The sequence below is a fragment of the Mobula hypostoma genome, chromosome 24 (genome assembly GCF_963921235.1).
Source record: "Mobula hypostoma chromosome 24, sMobHyp1.1, whole genome shotgun sequence".
Taxonomy (NCBI): Eukaryota; Metazoa; Chordata; class Chondrichthyes; order Myliobatiformes; family Myliobatidae; genus Mobula; species Mobula hypostoma.
The window spans coordinates 34,186,687-34,205,108 of NC_086120.1; the positions used below are offsets into that span (position 1 = coordinate 34,186,687).

Sequence of the window (18,422 nt, forward strand, 5' to 3'; positions counted from 1 at the left end):
TCCCAATCTAGCATGTCCTTTCATTGTTGACACAGATGCCAGCAATGGGGGCTTGGTGCAGTGCTGTTGCAGGAGGGGGACCAAGGAGAGCTTCAGCCGCACCCTGAGTGGAACTGTTGTGTCACCTGCCAGGAGCTCTTGGTTGTGGTCCAGGCTCTGTGCTGCTTCTGCCCCTACCTCTTCAGCCGGTGGACCAAGTGTCCACTGACCTGGCTGTTGAGCTTTCATGGTCCCAAGGAGTGGCTGGAGGCCACTGTGCCAGAAGGCACCACAGCAATATTGACTCCCTCTCTCGCCATCCCTGTGAGGCATGGCCAAGGGCAAGCAGCGGTGGCAACTGGCATCGAGGTAGACCTCCCCACCACTGACCACCAGCACAGCGAGCAGGAGAGTGATTCCCTGTTGGCCTCGGTGAGGGGATGGGTGAGCATGAGCCAAAGGCCAGTGTGGGCAAGAGGTCTCGACCCTGGATCCAGAGACCAAAGTGCTCTACTGTCAGTGGGGCACATCGGAGGTGTGCGACAGGTTGCTGTTCTGGTGGTGGCAACAGACGTCTCCTGCATCTGATGATCCCCGGGGGCTCTGCGCCATGGTGTTGCAGGCAGTGCACGGGCTGGTGGCGGCCGGACATTTCAGGGTTACATAGATGTTGGGCAAGCTGTGCGAACACTTCTATTGGTCTGGGTGCAAGCAGGACGTGGAGCTGTTCCTGCACCGCTGTAATGCTTGCATATCCCAGAAGAGGCCAAGCCGCCAGTCTAGGGCACCAATGCAGCAGTACCTGGTGGAGGCCCTAATGGAGCATGTAGGAGTGGACATCCAGGGCCCCTCCCCCTCCACCGATGCTGGAAATCACTACGTTCTCGTGCCCATGGATTACTTCACTAAGTGGCCAGAGCCTACGTGGTCCTGGACCAGAGCGCTACCACCTCCACTGAGAGACTCTCAGAGGAGTTCTTCTGCCGTTTTGCTTCCCCTGAAGAAATCCACAGTGACTGGGGTGCAACCTTGTGGTTCGTATGTTTGAGGTCTGCAGGCGGGTGGGAATGTAGACTACCCTCCCCCCCCCAGCTGCAAAGTGATGGGCCAGTGGAATGTTTTAACTGCACCCTGGCTACGCGGCTTGCCATCCTCATCAGCCAGCACCATGTAATTGGGATTTCCTGTAGTATTGTGGGCATACCGGACAGCAGTTCAGAAGAACACCAGGTGTATTGCCAGCTGTGCTCATATTTGGGCAGGAGCTGCCCATGCCGATGGATCTGGTGTTTAGCCCTCCTCCCATGCCAGAGATTCCTGGGGAGGCTGGGTTGAAGTACCTGCAGCACCTCAGGGGGCGCCTGTGGGCTGTTCATGATGCAGCTCTGCAGAACCAAAGTGCAGCTACTGGTCACCAAAAAGGAGCTTATGCTGCTTGCAGCCGGGGACTGGACTTTACTGTTGATGACAGAATGTGGGTCTTCAGCCCCTCCCAGAAGAAGGGACTATCCACCAAGCTTGGAAACCGGTGGAAGGGGCCAGGACAGGGGCTTGACTGCATCTCCGATGTGGTATACCGGGTGTGGGTGCCTGAGCGGTGGAAGGCAGCCGTGTTGCTTTGGGCCTGGCTGGCTGGTGTGATTGTGTGCCACCTTAACTGTAAACGGCGTGTGTAATAATCAGCTCCCCTTTTTGTATGTGACAGAGTTAGTTTTCATGAGCCATGACGCTCTGTCTGTTATTGTGCTTGTTGCAATTAAAGTGACAGTGTTCATTCAAACGAACTTTCTCGTCTGTCATCATGGACCATGTGATTGCCACAAACTTTAGTTCTGCTTATTTTTTCCCTATGGAGGAACCTGTAAAATTGATAGAAAAGTATTTATAATCAAAAGCAAAATATTGCAGATGTTGGTAATAAACAGGTCAGTCATCTTTATCCCCATAAGCACTTCCTGATTTAAATATTCCCAATATTGCAAGATGATTTTTGAAGTAATTTTGGCCAAATTGTGCTTGCTGATTGCTTAACTCTTGCAGTCTTGTGGGTCTGGTGTCTTATAGACCTCATTCCCATGGTCTTTCAGTGAGTCAGAGCAGTGTTAAATTGTTACTTGGAGATTGAGCAGTAGTAGCACCATTTGTAGTTCACTGGTAATCAAAGTCCTTTCTTCAGAATCTGCAAACATTCAAACGAGATGTACTAAATGCGCTAGCCAATAGAATGCGTTGGTATCTGACCTTCACCTTTAGGAAACTTCCAGCAAAAGGCTTATATACTAAAGGCCAATTTATACCTCTGCGTCAGATCTATGCCGTAGCCTGACGTGCACCTCCCCAAAAATGTAACTACGCCTCGCGGTGACGCAGACTGCAACAACTGTGATTGGTCCACTTGGTAGCATCGCACTTCCTGCTACACTGCAATAGCTTCCCACTGGGCGACTGAAGGGCAGGGAGAGAACTCTGGCTGCAATGCTTTCCATAAAGCTTTACAGACCTCTGAAATTGTGGAGGACCCTGTGCTTGACACCAGTTTGTAGCTAGCTGCTACAGCCTGTTGACTTCCACCTGAAGCTAAAACTCGAATGGTGATAGCCAGTCTCTGAGTATACTGTGCGTACACTGATGCGAAATAAATGGTTGGAGATGATGAACCAAATCGTCAAATCTACCTGCTGACATCCGAAAATATTTGAAATGCATTTCCTCGTCCATTTCTCTCAGTGGCCGGACAAGCACAGAAAATTCACCCTCCTTCATTTTCAGTCGCCATTGTTTGAAGTTTGAGTTTCTTCGTATTGAGTTTCAACATGAAGAGACTCAACACAGTGGCATAGAAACCCCACCGCCAACTAGCCTTTTGGCGATGAATTGCAGAGCAACACAGACACACCAACGCACAAGTATAAATGCTCACACTTGCGTAGGCTACGGCGTAGGCTACTACGCAGAAGTATAAATCAGCCTTTAGAATTGTTGCCTGTGTAATACCCTGTTAATATTTCTACTGCTAATTCTGTGAGTTATTTCATTTAGTAGTTTTCTGTAAAAGCAGTGTGTCTTGCTGGTAGAATGTTTTGGTTTTAGCTGAAGATAAGGGGCTATGATGTTCACATTGGAAATGTTGTGTCAGCCAATCAGGATGGTGGAATTGGGAGAAGGTTCTATAGAGAGCTAGGCAGAGAGAGACTTGTGTTGGACTCTGGTGGGGTTCGTGGTCTTTTTGGCGGGGGATGCAGAGAAGAGAAGATTGGGAGAGGTAGCTGTAGGATTTGATCCAACGAGAAGCTGGAAGTGCTTCATGAGGTGGAGTCCAAGATGGGAAGTTCTACTGGTGATCGGTGATGATAATTCAGTGCCATGAGTGGTGGTCATACGCAGCTTTTGGAAAATACAAGCTCCAATGCCATGTGCATATTTAGACTGGTTAACTGTAATGGCTTTTACTTTTTTTCTTTTCGATCTTTTAATAACAGTTTGATAAAGCTGATATTAGTTATATACTTTCTTTATAATTTTATGTGCTGTATGATCTGTTATTTCTTGCCGACTGATAATTGTGTATGGGTAGTATTTACACAAGTTTGCTCAAATTGAGGTTTCTTTAATCGGAACATCACAACGTTCCTGTTTGATCAAACTCCAATCATACTGACTCTAGACGTATATTGTTTGTGAAAGATGGCTTTCTCACTGCTGAGTCACATGGCTGTAAGCAGAGCCGGCTAACGAGCCAGGTTTGCATACGACGCCGGTGAGGCAGCTACATCTGTAATATCTTTTCCCATTTACACACGTTCTCCTTTTTTCTCTCTTCCCTCGCCAAATTCTCAATGGCTACAGGTTACAACAGATCTGCGGTTACGATGCACTGAAAAGCACACGGGGACATCAGCGTCTGCACCACTTGCTGCTGGGATCATAGCTCTTGCTCTGGAGGCGAAGTAGTGTTTTTCTTTGAATAAATACATTGACAGATTTAGTTAAGAGACCTGATATCTTGTGTGAATAGATTTAAGCAATTTTGTTTCAATAGAGGTGGTAATTACTTCAATAGAATTTACTTGTTTGTACAATTTAGCAATATACTAATTTGCGATTTCAAAATTGAAGATTATTTAATGCCATTTCCTGCACACAATTGTAAGAACAAAATAATTTGTTGAAAAATGTACATTTTTAGAAGCATTGGTTGTGTGTATCAATCTGGTTAGCTAGAAATGATTTAGAATAATATTCCTTATTTGAGATCTGTGGCAGGCAAATGGTATTGCTTTTGGTTTATGACACCTGCAGCCGGGGACTGGACTTTACTGTTTAGAAAAGCTTATCTTGTATATTGTTTATGGATGAACCTTCACACAATGCATTAAGCTAGAATAAGGTAAAACAATAGCATTACAGAATTAAAGTGTAAAAACTACTGAAAGGGTGCATTGCAGGTGAACAATAAAGTAAACAATAACCAGGTAGATTGTGAGGTCAAGAATCCATCTTGTGTGTCCAAGAGTCAGATAACAGTGGAAAAGAAGTGGCCCTTAAGCCTTGCTGGTATGTGCTTTAAGGCTCCTGAATCTTCTGCTCAGTGGAAGAGGTAAGAAGAGAGAATGCCCAGGGTTGGTCGGGTCTTTAGTGATGTTGGCTGCTTTACTGAGGCAGTGAGAAGTATAGAGAGTACGGACCCTGGGTTGGGAAACCCTGCCATAGACTATTCTAAATGGTTGGTCAGTTTATCAGCAGAACAGTATTGTGCTGATTTTCTAAGCTTCACAGTAAAAATTTTTCATTGCCTGTTTTGTTTGTTTCTGTTATTCCCTGCTCCCACGCTAGATACAACTGTTATTAGAATTAAGGTTATATATTGAATCTAAGTTTTGGCATTTAACAAAATCTATCACATACAATTTTGGGCTCCTATCTGCTTACTGTTTCCTTAATTCCTTTTGCACTGATAAACATTCAGTTTACCTCTGACCTCTATGCTTCCTGAAAATTTCCATTTCCAATTCCGCCCCCCCCATGATGCAGCTTTTTATTGATCCCGTTTATATGAGGAGAAATTCTTGTCTAAGCATGGCTTTCCTGATTCCTGTGAAATACCTTTTAATTGTAACAGGACTTACCTGGCCAGTGTCTTCATGTATGATGTTGATTTTTGTTGATTCTGGTTTTAAACAAATTGCAATATCCTGCAACTGAACAGTGAGGACTGATATCATGAACTTTAATTGTCCAGGTGCCCTTAGACCTATGTCAGGATGCTGTTCATCGACTATAGCTCAGCATTTAACACCATCGTTCCCATAATCCTGAATGAGAAGTTGTAGAACCTGGGCCTCTGTACCTCCCTCTGCAATTGGATCTTGGACTTCCTAACCAGAAGACCACAATCTGTGCGGATTGGTGATAATACCTCCTCCTCACTGGTGATTAACACTGGTGCACCTCAAGGGTGTGTGCTTAGCCCACTGCTCTACTCTCTCTATACCCATAGCTCAAGTACCATCTGTAAATTTGCTGATGATACAACCATTGTTGGTAGAATCTCAGATGGAGACGAGAGGGTGTACAGGAGCCAGATATGTCAACTAGTGGAGTGGTGTCGCAGCAACAAGCTTGCTCTCAACGTCAGTAAGATGAAAGAGCTGATTGTGGACTTCAGGAAGGGTAAGACGAAGGAACACATAACAATTCTCATAGAGGGATCAGTGAGTGAGCAGTTTCAAGTTCCTGGGTGTCAAGATCTCTGACTACCTAAACTGGTCCCAACATATCGATGCAGCTATGAAGAAGGCAAGGCAGAGACTATACTTCATTAGGAGTTTGAAGAGATTTGGTATTTCAACAAAAATACTCAAAAACTTCTATAGATGTACCTTGGAGAGCATTCTGACAGGCTGCATCACGTCTGTCTGCTATTGGATGGGGTGGGGTGCGGGGGTTGGTGAGGCTATCGCACAGGCTGAAAGAAGCTGCGGAGGGTTGTAAGTTTAGTCAGTTCCATCTTGGGTACTAGCCTACAAAGTACCCATGACATCTTCAAGGAGCAGTGTCTCAGAAAGGCAGCATCCATTATTAAGGACCTCTAGCACCCAGGGCATGCCCTTTTCTCACAGCTGCCATCAGATTGGAGGTACTGAAGCCTGAAGGCACATACTCAGCGATTCAGGAACAGCTTCTGCCCCTCTGCTATCTAATTCCTACATGGACATTGAACCCATGAACACTATCTCACTTTTTAAATATATATTATTTCTGTTTTTTGCACAATTTTTAATCTATTCAACATGCATATACTGTAACTGATTTACTTATTATTATTATTACTGCTTTTCTTCTATATTATGTATTGCATTAAACTGCTGCTGCTAAGTTAACAAATTTTATGTCACGTGCTGGTGATAATCTGGTTCTGAATCTAATTCATGTCACATATCCATTTCCACTTGTGTTCTCAGTTTCCAATCGCAATCTAGAGTTGAGCCTCTTTGCTTAAGCCATTTCAAACCCCTAGCCATGATTTTTCAATGGTAATGCTAGCATCCTTCCAATTCTAATCTATCTTGACTCTCTGCTGGAATTGTCCTTTAAGATTTATTTTTTTCCGTCACTTCCCATTTTTGCAATGCCAGTGCTGACTTCCATAAAATATATTCTTGCCTTCAACCCAAATTAAGATTTTTTAAGAATCCTTTTTCACATCAGCATCAACTCAAATGAGACTTGCTGTTGCAGGTAATGCTAGATTTAGTGCTCTATCTTCCTTATGACAACACATAAAAATCCTAAAAGCTGCAGTTAATGGAAAAAGCTGCAAACGCTCAATAGGTCAAGTGGCATCAGTGGGAAAAGAAACAGTTAATGTTTCTATTCTGAGCTTCTTTGTTAAAATTGGAGTGTAAAGTACTTAATTCATTTTTCAATTTTTAAAAGCCCTGAAAAATGAAAGTAGTTGTTAACATTTTGGTGTTCTAACTTTGCATAAAGTTCCTGCTTCTTTTTAACTTGTAGTCCTGCATTGACTTGGCGCGATATGCAGCATCTCGTTGTGAGGGCATCTAAACCCCTTCACTTAAAAGCAGAAGACTGGGCCAGAAATGGAGTGGGGCGCAAAGGTAAGAAAGATTAGCTTGTGCTCTGTATCTGTAGTGGCAAAGTTGATCCAAAATGAAAATAATATAATTGCTGCCAGCCTGCGACCCTACGGAGTTGTTATACTTGCATGACACACCCACAGCTTCAGTGATTGCTCCAGAGTCAAATTCCCTATTCCGTTCCTTTAAAAGCAATTAGAAAACATACAATTAAACATTGAGTGTTATCTCAGTGGTCAGCAAAGATATGACCTCCACAGTCCGAAGTTATAAACTGCTGCGAAATTATCTTGAATATGCGATTTATCCCGTTTGCTTTTACCATGCCCCCACTGATGTGACTAGTTACCATAATACACATAATAAACACACAGCACAGAATGTATAGCTCCTATAGTATCCTTAAATGGAATGAAACAAAACAAAGGAGTGTTTCTGAAAAGCAGAATGAAGCCTGTTTATAATTATATTTTTGCAAAAAATGCTCGAGTTGATTCTCACCTTCAAGGAAGCTTCTTTGAGATGCAATATTATAAAACAAATTGCTTTGATGATAAAAGGGCTAGACTTTTTTGGATTTCTCATGGTTCCAGAGGATTGGAAAATTGCAAAAAGAAGGCGGTAGAAAAAAAGCAGACGTTATAGGCCAAGCAACACACACAAAATGCTGGAGGAACTCAGGCCGGGCAGCATCTATGGGGGAGAAAAGTTGACTGAAGGGTCTTGATCCGAAATGTTGACTATACTTTTTTCCATAGATGATGCCTGGCCTGCTGAGTTCCTTCAGCATTTTTGTATGCGTGGCTTGGATTTCCAGCATCTGCAGATTTTCTTTTGTTTGTGGTTAAATTATAGGCCAGTTAGTCTGACCTCAGTGGTTGGGAAGATGTTGGAGTTGATTGTTAAGGATGTAGTTTTGGAGTACTTGGAAGCACATGATAAAATGGGCTGAAGTCAGCATGGCTTCGTTAAGAGCAAATCTTGCCTGGCAAATCTATTGGAATTCTTTGAAGAAACAACAAGCAGGATAGACAAAGGAGATTTGGTGTGTACTTCAATTTTCAGAAAGCTTTTAAGAAGGTGCCACACACAAGGCTGTTAACAAGAAAAGACCCCATGATATTACAGGAAAGATACTAGCATGGATAGAGCATTAGCAGCTTGGCAGGAAGCAAAGAGTGGGAATAAAGGGAGCCTTCCTGCTTGACTGCTTGTGACTAATGGTGTTCCACAGGGGTCTGTGTAGGGACCATTTCATTTTGCATTATATGTTAATAACTTGTATGATGGAATTGATGGCTTTGTAGCCAAGTTTGCGAATGACATGAAGATAAGTGGAGGGCAGAGAGGCCACAGAAGGACTTAAACAGTTCAAGAGAATGGGCAAAGAAGTAGTAGATGGAATACAGTGTTGGAAAGTGTATAGTCATGCACTTTGGTAGAAGAAGTAATAGTGTAGACTATTTTTTAAAAGGAGAGAATTTAAAAATCTGGTGCAAAGGGACTTGGGAGTCCTTGTGCAGGATTCCCTAAAGGTTAATTTACAGGTTGAGTCGGTGTTGAAAAATGCAAATGCAATCACTTCGAGAGGACTGAAATACAAAGGCAAGGATGTGAGCAGCTTTGGGCCCCTTATCTAAGAAAGGATGTCCTGAGATTGGAGAGGGTTCAAAGGAGGTTGAGGAGGAATTTCTTTAGCCAGAGAGTGGTGAATTTGTGGAATTAACTGCCACAGTTGGCTGTGAGGCCAAGTCATTGGGTATATTTAAGGCAGTGGTTGATAGATTTTTGATTTGTCAATGCATGAAGGGGATACAGGGAGAAGGCAGGAGATTGGGGCTGAGAGGGAAATTGATTAGCCATGATGGAGTGGCCGAGCTGACTCGATAGGACAAATGGCCTAATTCTGCTCCTCTACCTTATGGTCTAAAACCATGAAGTTCCTTTCGACTGTTCTGATAGAGCAATATCATTTGCAACACTTAAGTGTCCAGTTGCCTAAAATTCCAAGCTTGCCAACCATCTTAAAGAAATGGGCAAGCATTTTTTGTATTAGCTTGATTAGAGGTAATGGAAATTGACATGGGTGGCAAGTTGCTTGGTTGGACTGCTATTCTCTGGACATGCATTCAAAGCAAAAACTTTTAAAAGATATAATAAAAATGATAATGATTAGACAGTTTGGATTCATGAGCATGTTGTTACTTGAAGAATTGACTTGTATTCTGGCATTAGCCAATCTGAAATTCCAAGATCTCATCAAGGTCAAGAATAAGATAGCTCTTGGATGTTAAGATTGACCAAAAAACCTGTGTTTCAAGATAACTTGAGCTTTGAGTTGATTCTGCTTTAGTGATCTAAAATGATTGCAAAACATTATATTTATCTTAGAAAATTTGACTCATGAGTTTTCCTTTGACTATGTCAGTGTGATCTATTGAAAAATATTATTCTAATATAGTACAATATGTTGGTTTATTAACTGTATTGAGGAAAACATTTTTATCACATTTTAAAATGTAAGTGAAAGTAATCACATTACTTGATCTTATTACTGAATGATGTCTGATGATTTGAATTATGATAATTATTTTCAGTGAGCCACCATTATGGATATGGACTACTAGATGCTGGACTTCTGGTGGATTTAGCAACAAAATGGTTGACTGTTCATCCACAGAGGGAATGTTCCATAGAGATTATTAAATCCCCACAGTAAGCATGATAAATGAGATTGGAATTGTTGTTATATAGTATAGAATTACAGATGGCTCGGAATGTCTTACAAAGCTTTACTTCATTCTTAGATATTCATAAATTAACCAGAAATTGCCAAATAGCAATTTAAACGAATAAAATGACACATACCTAAGTACATTCGTACCTTGATAGGAAAGCATTAGGCTTCACACAACGGAATATACTATGTTGTAAGAGTGAACAAATTATTTTCAGAAGTGGTTAATGGTCCTTGAAAGTAATACATCCCCAAGTCTAAAATCCTTACTGATAATGGACAAGTAACACAAAACCCAGTGATCATCCAAAATTGTTAAATCATTATAAACAAGGTTTGAATAATACTGGCACTAGGGGGGAAAAGCTTGCATTTATGTGATGTTTTTCTATTTTAAACTTTTTGAAGCATTCTATTCAATGATTTCCTCTTGTACTGCATTTAATATTGTGTAGATACTCAACTGTCATTCCAGGTCATCATCTTGCAAGCAACCATTGGACAAATGACAAGTTAAATATACTTAATGTGGGGGAAAATGTTGAAGCCTTTGTATATATTATATGAAAAGGTAGCTGGCTGGGAGTGTGTTTAAAACTGTAATACAGTCTCAAAGGTTTTGATTTATAGATCACAATATTGAATTATTAGAAACTTTTTGCCTTTTTGATTTTGTCTCTCTTTTTGCACCAACTAAAGCTACATTCTTAAATTTGGGTAACATTTGACTAAAGAAATTGATTCAGTAGTGAAAAAAATTATGAATAATTATGCTTTAGGTTGAGTGGTATGATGCTGCAGTAGTATCTACCTGGCTATATGAACCACTTGTAGCTTTACCGTGGCCTCTTTTAGTAATACTTGAGTCTAATGCTCTAATTATTTCTGTTGCCGCATGTAACACATCCTCAGCCATCTGTTATTTTATATAATGTATACACAACTCAAATTAAGAAAAATGAAGTGCTTGCATCTTGGAATAGCTCTAACCTCGTGATGGTGTCTTCAGGATTACACTTGAATCCCTGCTTAAGATCAATTCTCTAAAATCATTTAAAAAAAATTTTCCACAGGCTCACAAATGTGGCATTTTATAGTGGGGTAAAGGGTTGATCTGCTTACAAGGGCTAATGAGTAAGTTGTTCTGAATAATTGTTATGTTATTTTTAAAAGAAGTTTAGTTTTAGTTTATAAATATTCAGATTACTGTATCTCCTTCTGAATAACCATGAGATTTCCATTTGGAATTTACCTGTTCAGCTTTGTATAATTAAGCTAAAAGTACTTCAGATTCATAAGTACATTAACAGTAAATCCAATATTTGTAGAAATGGGAAGGTTTTCCTGATCTCCTTACCATGATTTGAGAAATGTTGTTAAAAATTTGCTTCCATCTCTTAATGGGAATGGTAGCTTAAGTAGTGGTGAGTATGCATGTGTCTCTCTTCTGAATCTTTGTGGGGCATAACATGCTTCTCCCCTATGTGTTTCCCATTTCTAGTATGTAATTGTCCAACAAAATTAATTTGCTCATTATACTGTTTCTCTATAAATGACAAAACACTAAAATGTGTATGTTCCATGAAATGAAAATTTATGAGAATGTAGCATGGTAATAATCCATTTTTAATCCATCCAGGGTTATTTCTGGCAAGCTTGTTATGAAGAAGTATATCAGTGCATGCTTTGGAACTAAAAATTATATTCGATCTCTTGAGCATGTGGAAGCTCAAATGTCACTGAGCTACTCTAGGAGAGGTGATCTGAGGATTTCTCTTATTAGTCCTAGTGGGACATGTTCCAGACTGGTTGATGTAAGGTATGTCAGTCTATGTGGGTGTTGATTTGATATTGGAACGGATGATCCAGAATGAATTGCATAATCTTGTCACTAAGTTCTCTGGAGAACTTGCAATTGTCTGTTAACCTTTGGACCTTTCGTGAAGTGTTTTTTGCATAAACTTGTGCTTCAACTTTTGTTCTGTATTCAGCATTGGGGAAAGATGGATTCACAGCAAGGTCCTAACCTTGAATAGAATGTGTAGTTTGGAATCAGACTGCAAATGCCTTATGATCTTGGGTCCAGTAATGGAAGAGATGTTTCTGTTATCTGTAAATGTGCTTATTAAGTGGCAAACAGAGAGAACCAAATAGACAAAATATTTTCCCAAAAATCAACTGCCATATTAGTGTTTAAAATATCAACAGAATGAGGATAACTGTATTTTACTAAGTACCTGTTACAGAAAATTGGGTTAATCTCTTGGCAATGATCTGTATTACTCTGAATTCCACAAGTGAGGTGGGCACATACTGAATTGGTTTTATGAATAAAGTCTTTATTTTTGCTCTTAAGACCATATGATACATCATCCAATGGGTATAGAGACTGGTCCTTCATGACTACACACTGCTGGGATGAAGATCCTAAAGGAGTTTGGACTCTTGAGATTGAAAACAAAGGAAATTCCAGAAACACTGGTAATAGTTAACTTGGTATTGTACTGAATTCTTTGAAATATACAGTATCATATTTCATGCATATTGCAATATGATTGGAAACATATTTTGAATTTACTAAGTGCATTGACTTTCATTCTTTGTGTTGAATTAGCAGCAATCACAGCTTTGATGGGGTGGGAGTGCAGGTTAAAGCAGAAAGTCAATTTCAAAAGCGTAGTAAGCCTACATTTTGAAAATGAAAGTCGAAGTTGGTATTATGTAAATGTTTGTTTTGCTTGGTTGGGGGGGGGGTGCGGTGGTGCAGATTGGGTCTGTACCTGGAGTCCTTTGTGGTGCAGTTGCTTTGTTCCAGAAATGCAGTGAGAAAATTGGACAGCTGATCTGTTTCTGATATCATTGCCCCAAACAGACTTCACTGCAGTCTTTTTTTCAGTACTGTTGGGATTTGGGAACTTTATTTAATGGCTGCAATGAAAAATATTGCAACACCATTCTCAATTCAACACCAGTGCAACAACATAGATATGTTCTTGACAATGCAGTTGGTCTTTATCCTACTAATGTTGGATTTAAAAGTTGAGCATAATACTAGAGTCAGACTAACTGGGTGCGCTTTGTTACTGGTTCTCTGAAACTTGGGAGGCAAAGTCATAACTTTTCTATCTTAAGTATACACCATCCTGTGGAAAATGAGGTAAGTTAGCCATTTTGACATTTGAATACGTATTAATTTTTGTAAGATTCCTGTATGAAGATGAACAATGTTACTAAATACTTAGATTTGCAATGGTATTACTTTGACTGGCCGTTTGACTTATTGACCTAATGGAACACGTAGTAGAGTAACTGCCTTGCAGCACCAAAGACTCGAAGACTTGGGTTCACTTCTCACCTTTGCTGTCTGGTGTTTGCATATTCTCACTGTGACCATGTGGGCTTTCCACTGGGTATTCTGCTTTCCTTCCACATCTCAAAGATGAGATCAGTAGATTAATTACCCACTGCAATTGCCCCTAGCATGTAAAGGTTTGATAGAATCTAGGGATAATTGAAGAAATTGTGGAGAAAATTAAAAAGATTAGTACAAGGTTAGTGTAAGTGGGTGGCTGATGGTCAGTGAGGGGCAAAAGGTCCTATTTCAGTACTGTATCTTTCTATAATTCTAAAATATTTTGAAAATTAATAGATTGTTAGGTAACTGAAAGGGGGAACTTGAATTATTTGAAACTAATGTTATCATGTAGGGTGGCTGTTGTCATACCTGTCCTGTTATTAGAGTTATCTGAGGCAGACAAAGCCGTTTCAGTATTTCATGTATTTCTCCTTATTTTTATTACCCAGATCGAAATTGTAATGCAATTATTTCAATGTGCCCAACTCTTTAAAATTCATACCTAATGAGTTAGGGTTAGTAAGTTGTGGGCATGCTGTGTTGGTGACACTTATAGGGCTGCACCCAGCACATCTCGGGCTGTGTTGTTGATGCAAACAATACATTTCACTCTTTTGATGTTTCGATGTATATGTGACAAAACTAGTCTTTAAATCTTTCATAACATTGCATTGTGAGTCACAACTGTAAGGTATAATTGCTGAGTATAGATTATTTAAAATTTATCTTCTGCAGGATTTCTGTCTTATTTTAAGATGATTTTGTATGGTACTGATGAAGACATGATGGCAAGACAAATGAAAGACACAGTAATAAGTGATTGCGTGAAATGGAATGAAGATGGACTCTGTCAAGGTAATCCAAATGTTTTACAAGTAACCTGGCAATGATCAAGAAATGTGACAGTTGATATTAGATCCACTGCACATTATTGGTTAAAAATTATGCTAACTTTTAGTAGCGAACACATTAGGGATGCTCTTCAACCAATTTGTGTACAACTGATTCTCTTTCACTTTGCTAGGACTATTTTTAAATTGTGAGCTTGTTTAAAGGCAGTCACTCATGAACACTTATACTTCTTGTATTTGTCCTTTTGTGAAGAGGAAATTAAGCTCTGCTATCCAAATTTGTTATTTGATAGCATGCCCCAGAGTTGTAATAATGAATCCCCTCATGAATTGATTACTGGCATTTTTGCAACCCACATTATTTTATCCAAAATGTCAAATGACCCTTAGTAAAATGAGGTTAAATGAAACTCTGTAAGGTAATCGCTTCTGTAAGCCATTAAGGAACATAAAATGTAGTAAATCTCAAATGTATAATTCCTTGACATGCAAATTTTGTAAAAATAAATGGTACACTACCCCTTTGTGATTAAATGGTCTCTTCTCATTACTGAAGTTGCTTTGGTTCTGAACATAAGCTTAACCTAGATTTAGTACCTTATCTGTTTACCGGCCTTTCAATACAGTCTCAGACAACTTGTGTCCTTTGATTACCTAGATGGACAGGAAAGCAAGAGCTTGATCATGACCCTGTTTCCATTTTATTCAGCCACTTCCCTCCTGGGTGAGTGTTCCCAGCAAAAGTCCTTTGCTATCTGGGGATTAAATGGAGTGATCCCAACCCAATGAATAACGTTAACAGAAGCACTTGAATTACATTACGTTGAAGTGTTACATAAGAGGAAGCTATTGCTTCATCTAGATCCTAGATGAAGTTGAGCTAAGTTATCTTTACTTTTTAAATGACACACACATTCTCCCCATGAGAACTGTGGCTAGAGAGAGAATAGATAAGATTTTTTCTGTTTTTTAAAAAAATCCAAGTAGTCCTGTTTGATGCACAGATACAAGGTTATAGTCAGGTTTAAATACGAAAGCTCTGCAGTGATGAATAGGTCTAATGTTCATGTAAATGAAATAACATCCTTTGGCTTCACAAACCAGTATTCTTTTAGAAGTATAGAAATAAGGTATCTGCAAGTATGAGGATGGCAGTTAAATAAAATGATTTATCTTGAGAACATTGTCTGTTCTTACAAGATTAAGAATAAAACTATTTGAATATTCTTAACATAAAACATAATTATTAGATTTAAGACCTAATAGTTCACAAAATAGCAGTGGGTGCTTTTAATTAATACTTGGCAAAGCCATATTTTTATGAGTAAACCTATTGCCAAAGAAAATTTACAGGCTCCTGAAAATGCAGAAGATTTAACTTTCTATTACTTTTTTTCACAGAATGCCATGGTGTTTTTGCCATTTTTGGACACCTTTGCCTCAAGTATTGTCCACCACACTATTACAGTGTTTCAAGGACTTTAAATAAAACAGTGAATGGCGTTCGCAGAAGTTTTACAGTGTTGGCCTGCGACCCTTGCAATTCATCTTGTTACTCTTGCAATGGCAGTTCTCTAAATGACTGTGTAACGTGCCCTTCATTTTCTAATTATGATGAACTTCAGCATTCTTGTTCACCTCCAAGTTATCCAAGACGTTCTAATATGAAGGAAAGGAAAGAACAAAAGTATGGAATTTACAAAATGACTGTGATTGTTGCAGTTCTCATTGGTACACCCATTGCAGTGATGTGTTGTGTAATGACACTGTCATGGTTGATATGCCATTTGCGTATTGGGCAAGCATTTCTTGAAGCAACATCACCAACTGGGGCCACAGAAACAACGCAACTGCAAGTATATTGTGACACTGCGGATGAGGGAACTGGAAGTAGTGAGACAGAATCTACTTACTTTCTTACACAGTTGGGTCATCAGACTCATTAAAAAATATAAACATGCTGATTTGGTGGTTTTTATTTCATTAAATTGCAGAATTAGACAGCTGACCATTCACACAGGGTAAAATACACAGTTCAAAAATTAGCTTGGTCAAAGTGTAGCTTCTAATGCAAATGCAGAAATACATACACTGTGTCTGGACACCTCCATCAGCAGTATGTTTAATTTCAAACTAGTGACTAGGAAGAGAAGCAAAATTATTAGCTAATGTGCAGTTTTCCCTTGCGGCAACGGATTCTTCTGAGTTGTTTAAGCCAGTGGTACTACTATAATGCATTATTTAGAAAGCTTCTCTGCATTGGAGAAACCAAACTGACTGCTTTGTAATACACATCTGTTTAGTCTGCAGGAACAAACTTTAGTTACCTACTCCCTCCCACTTTAATTTCCCATCCACTTCTACTTTTACCCATTTTGTGGCCTTCTGCAGAGTTAAGAAAGGATACTGTAACCCAACCCTAACCCATAAATTTGAGAAATAGCAGTCTTCCAGACTCTTATGAAATTTTACAGTTATCGATATCTTGCTTTATTGGAATTGACCAGTTCTTTTGCAGATCATATGGACTCGGTTTCTGTCTGCTTGCACAGTTTTGCTGATTGAGTATTCCGTATAATTTAATATGTCCCAGGTTATGGAGAGGGGCAAGAGGCAAAGCCTTCACCACAGGTGAGGTCATGGACTGGCAAGTGCCTAATGTTTCCTTTAAGGAGGGAAATGGGCGTGATCCTACAAATTATAGGCTGGAGATTTACGTCAGTGTTCTACGGAGATCTCTACTGGAACCTCTGCTGTTTCTAATATATAGTAATTACTTGGATGAAAACACGGATGAGTGGATTAACAAATTTCCTGATAAGACACGATTGGTGGCTTTGTAGATAATGTAGAAGTTACCAAAGGATACAATATGAATTGATTTTATTTTTTACATCCTTCACGTACATGAGGAGTAAAAATCTTTGTTACGTCACCGTCTAAATGTGCAATCACAGTAATTTATAATAAATAGAACAGTCAATGTAACATAGAAATACACTCAAATCAGCGTGAGTTAATCAATCTGATGGTCTGGTGGAGAAGCTGTCCCGGAGCCTGTGGTCCTGGCTTTTATGCTGTGGTGCTGTTTCCTGGATGATAGCAGCTGGAATAGATTGTGGTTGGGGTGACTTGGGTCCCCAAAGATCCTTCGGAGCCTTTTTTTCACACCTGTCTTTGTAAATGGCCTAAATCATGGGAAATTCGCAAATACAGATGCACTGGGCTTGTCCGCACCACTCTCTGCAGAATCCTGCGATTAAGGGAGGTACAGTTCCCATACCAGGCAGTGATGCAGCCAGTCAGGATGCTCTCAATTGTGCCCCTGTAGAAAGCTCTTAGAACTTGGGGGCCCCAACCAAACTTCCTCAACTGTCTGAGGTGAAAGAGGTGCTGTTGTGTACAGCTGATGTGTACAAACCACGTCAGGTCCTCGGTGATGTCGATGCTGAGGAACTTAAAGTTGTTTACCCTCTCGACCCTCTCAATATATAAATTGTAGATATGACAGTTGGAGTTTAATATGTGCAAGTGTGTTTTGTTGTATTTTGAGAGATCAAATGTAAAAGGAGAGTACACAGTTGACGGCAGCACCCGTAACACATTGATGTACAGAAAGATCTTGGAATACAAAACCATAGCTCCCTAAAAAGTAGCTACATAAGTTGGTAAGTTTGGTAAAGAAAGCATATGGCATGTTTACTTTTATTAGTCGAGGCATTGAGTTTAAGAGTCAGGAAGTTGTGTTCCAGCTCCATAAAACTCTCGTTATATCATGCTAGGAATATCGTATTCAGTTCTGGTCACCCTATTCTAAGAAGGATGTGGGGGCCATGGAGACAGCTCAGAGGTTTGCCAGAATGCTTTCCAGATTTGGTGAGGTTGGACAAAATAAGGTTATTTTTTCTGTAGTGTTAGAGGCTGAGGGGAGATCTGATAGATGTTTAAAGATAGGCAAGTAGACAGCCAGTATCTTTGCCCCAGTGCTGAAATGTATAAATACTAGAGTGCGTGCATTTAAAGTGAGAGAGGGAATATGCAGCACAAGTTGATTTTTTTTTAACATAGAGAGTGGTGGAAGCCCGGAATCTGCTCCCCACGGCTGGTGGTGGAAACAGTTTTGATAAATAGGCCCTTAAATATGTTTTATGAACATGCAGAGGTCGATATATGGACCACATACAGACAGTGGGTATTGGGTGACAGTAGCTTAATTAGTTTGGTATGACATCATGGGTGGAAACACCTGTTCCTGTTCTGTTCTCTGCATTTTGCAGCTTCTACATTATGCTTATTCCTACCTTTAACTGCACTCATTGTTAGTGTTTTGTTTACTCTCTTGCTTAAAATCACAAAATCAGAGTACGTTATGGGCAGCTATGGGAAAAAAATTGCAGACCCCT

At 40.0% G+C, this 18,422-nt stretch overlaps 1 protein-coding gene across 2 annotated transcripts in view; it reads left to right on the forward strand.

Moving 5' to 3' along the window:
* Positions 1-16,161, forward strand: part of LOC134337143 (proprotein convertase subtilisin/kexin type 4-like) — a 39,561-nt gene extending 23,400 nt beyond the window's left edge. The window contains exons 9-15 of one of the 2 annotated variants that reach the window (XM_063031987.1): positions 3,826-3,926; positions 6,994-7,097; positions 9,674-9,791; positions 11,453-11,632; positions 12,170-12,294; positions 13,904-14,023; positions 15,421-16,156. In XM_063031987.1, the coding sequence (XP_062888057.1) occupies positions 3,826-3,926; positions 6,994-7,097; positions 9,674-9,791; positions 11,453-11,632; positions 12,170-12,294; positions 13,904-14,023; positions 15,421-15,965 (1,293 nt within the window). In that variant the 3' untranslated portion in view covers positions 15,966-16,156. Of the gene's footprint in view, positions 1-3,825; positions 3,927-6,993; positions 7,098-9,673; positions 9,792-11,452; positions 11,633-12,169; positions 12,295-13,903; positions 14,024-15,420 lie in introns of both variants that reach the window. The other variant, XM_063031988.1, reaches the window with a different exon arrangement.
* Positions 16,162-18,422: the final 2,261 nt, after the last annotated feature.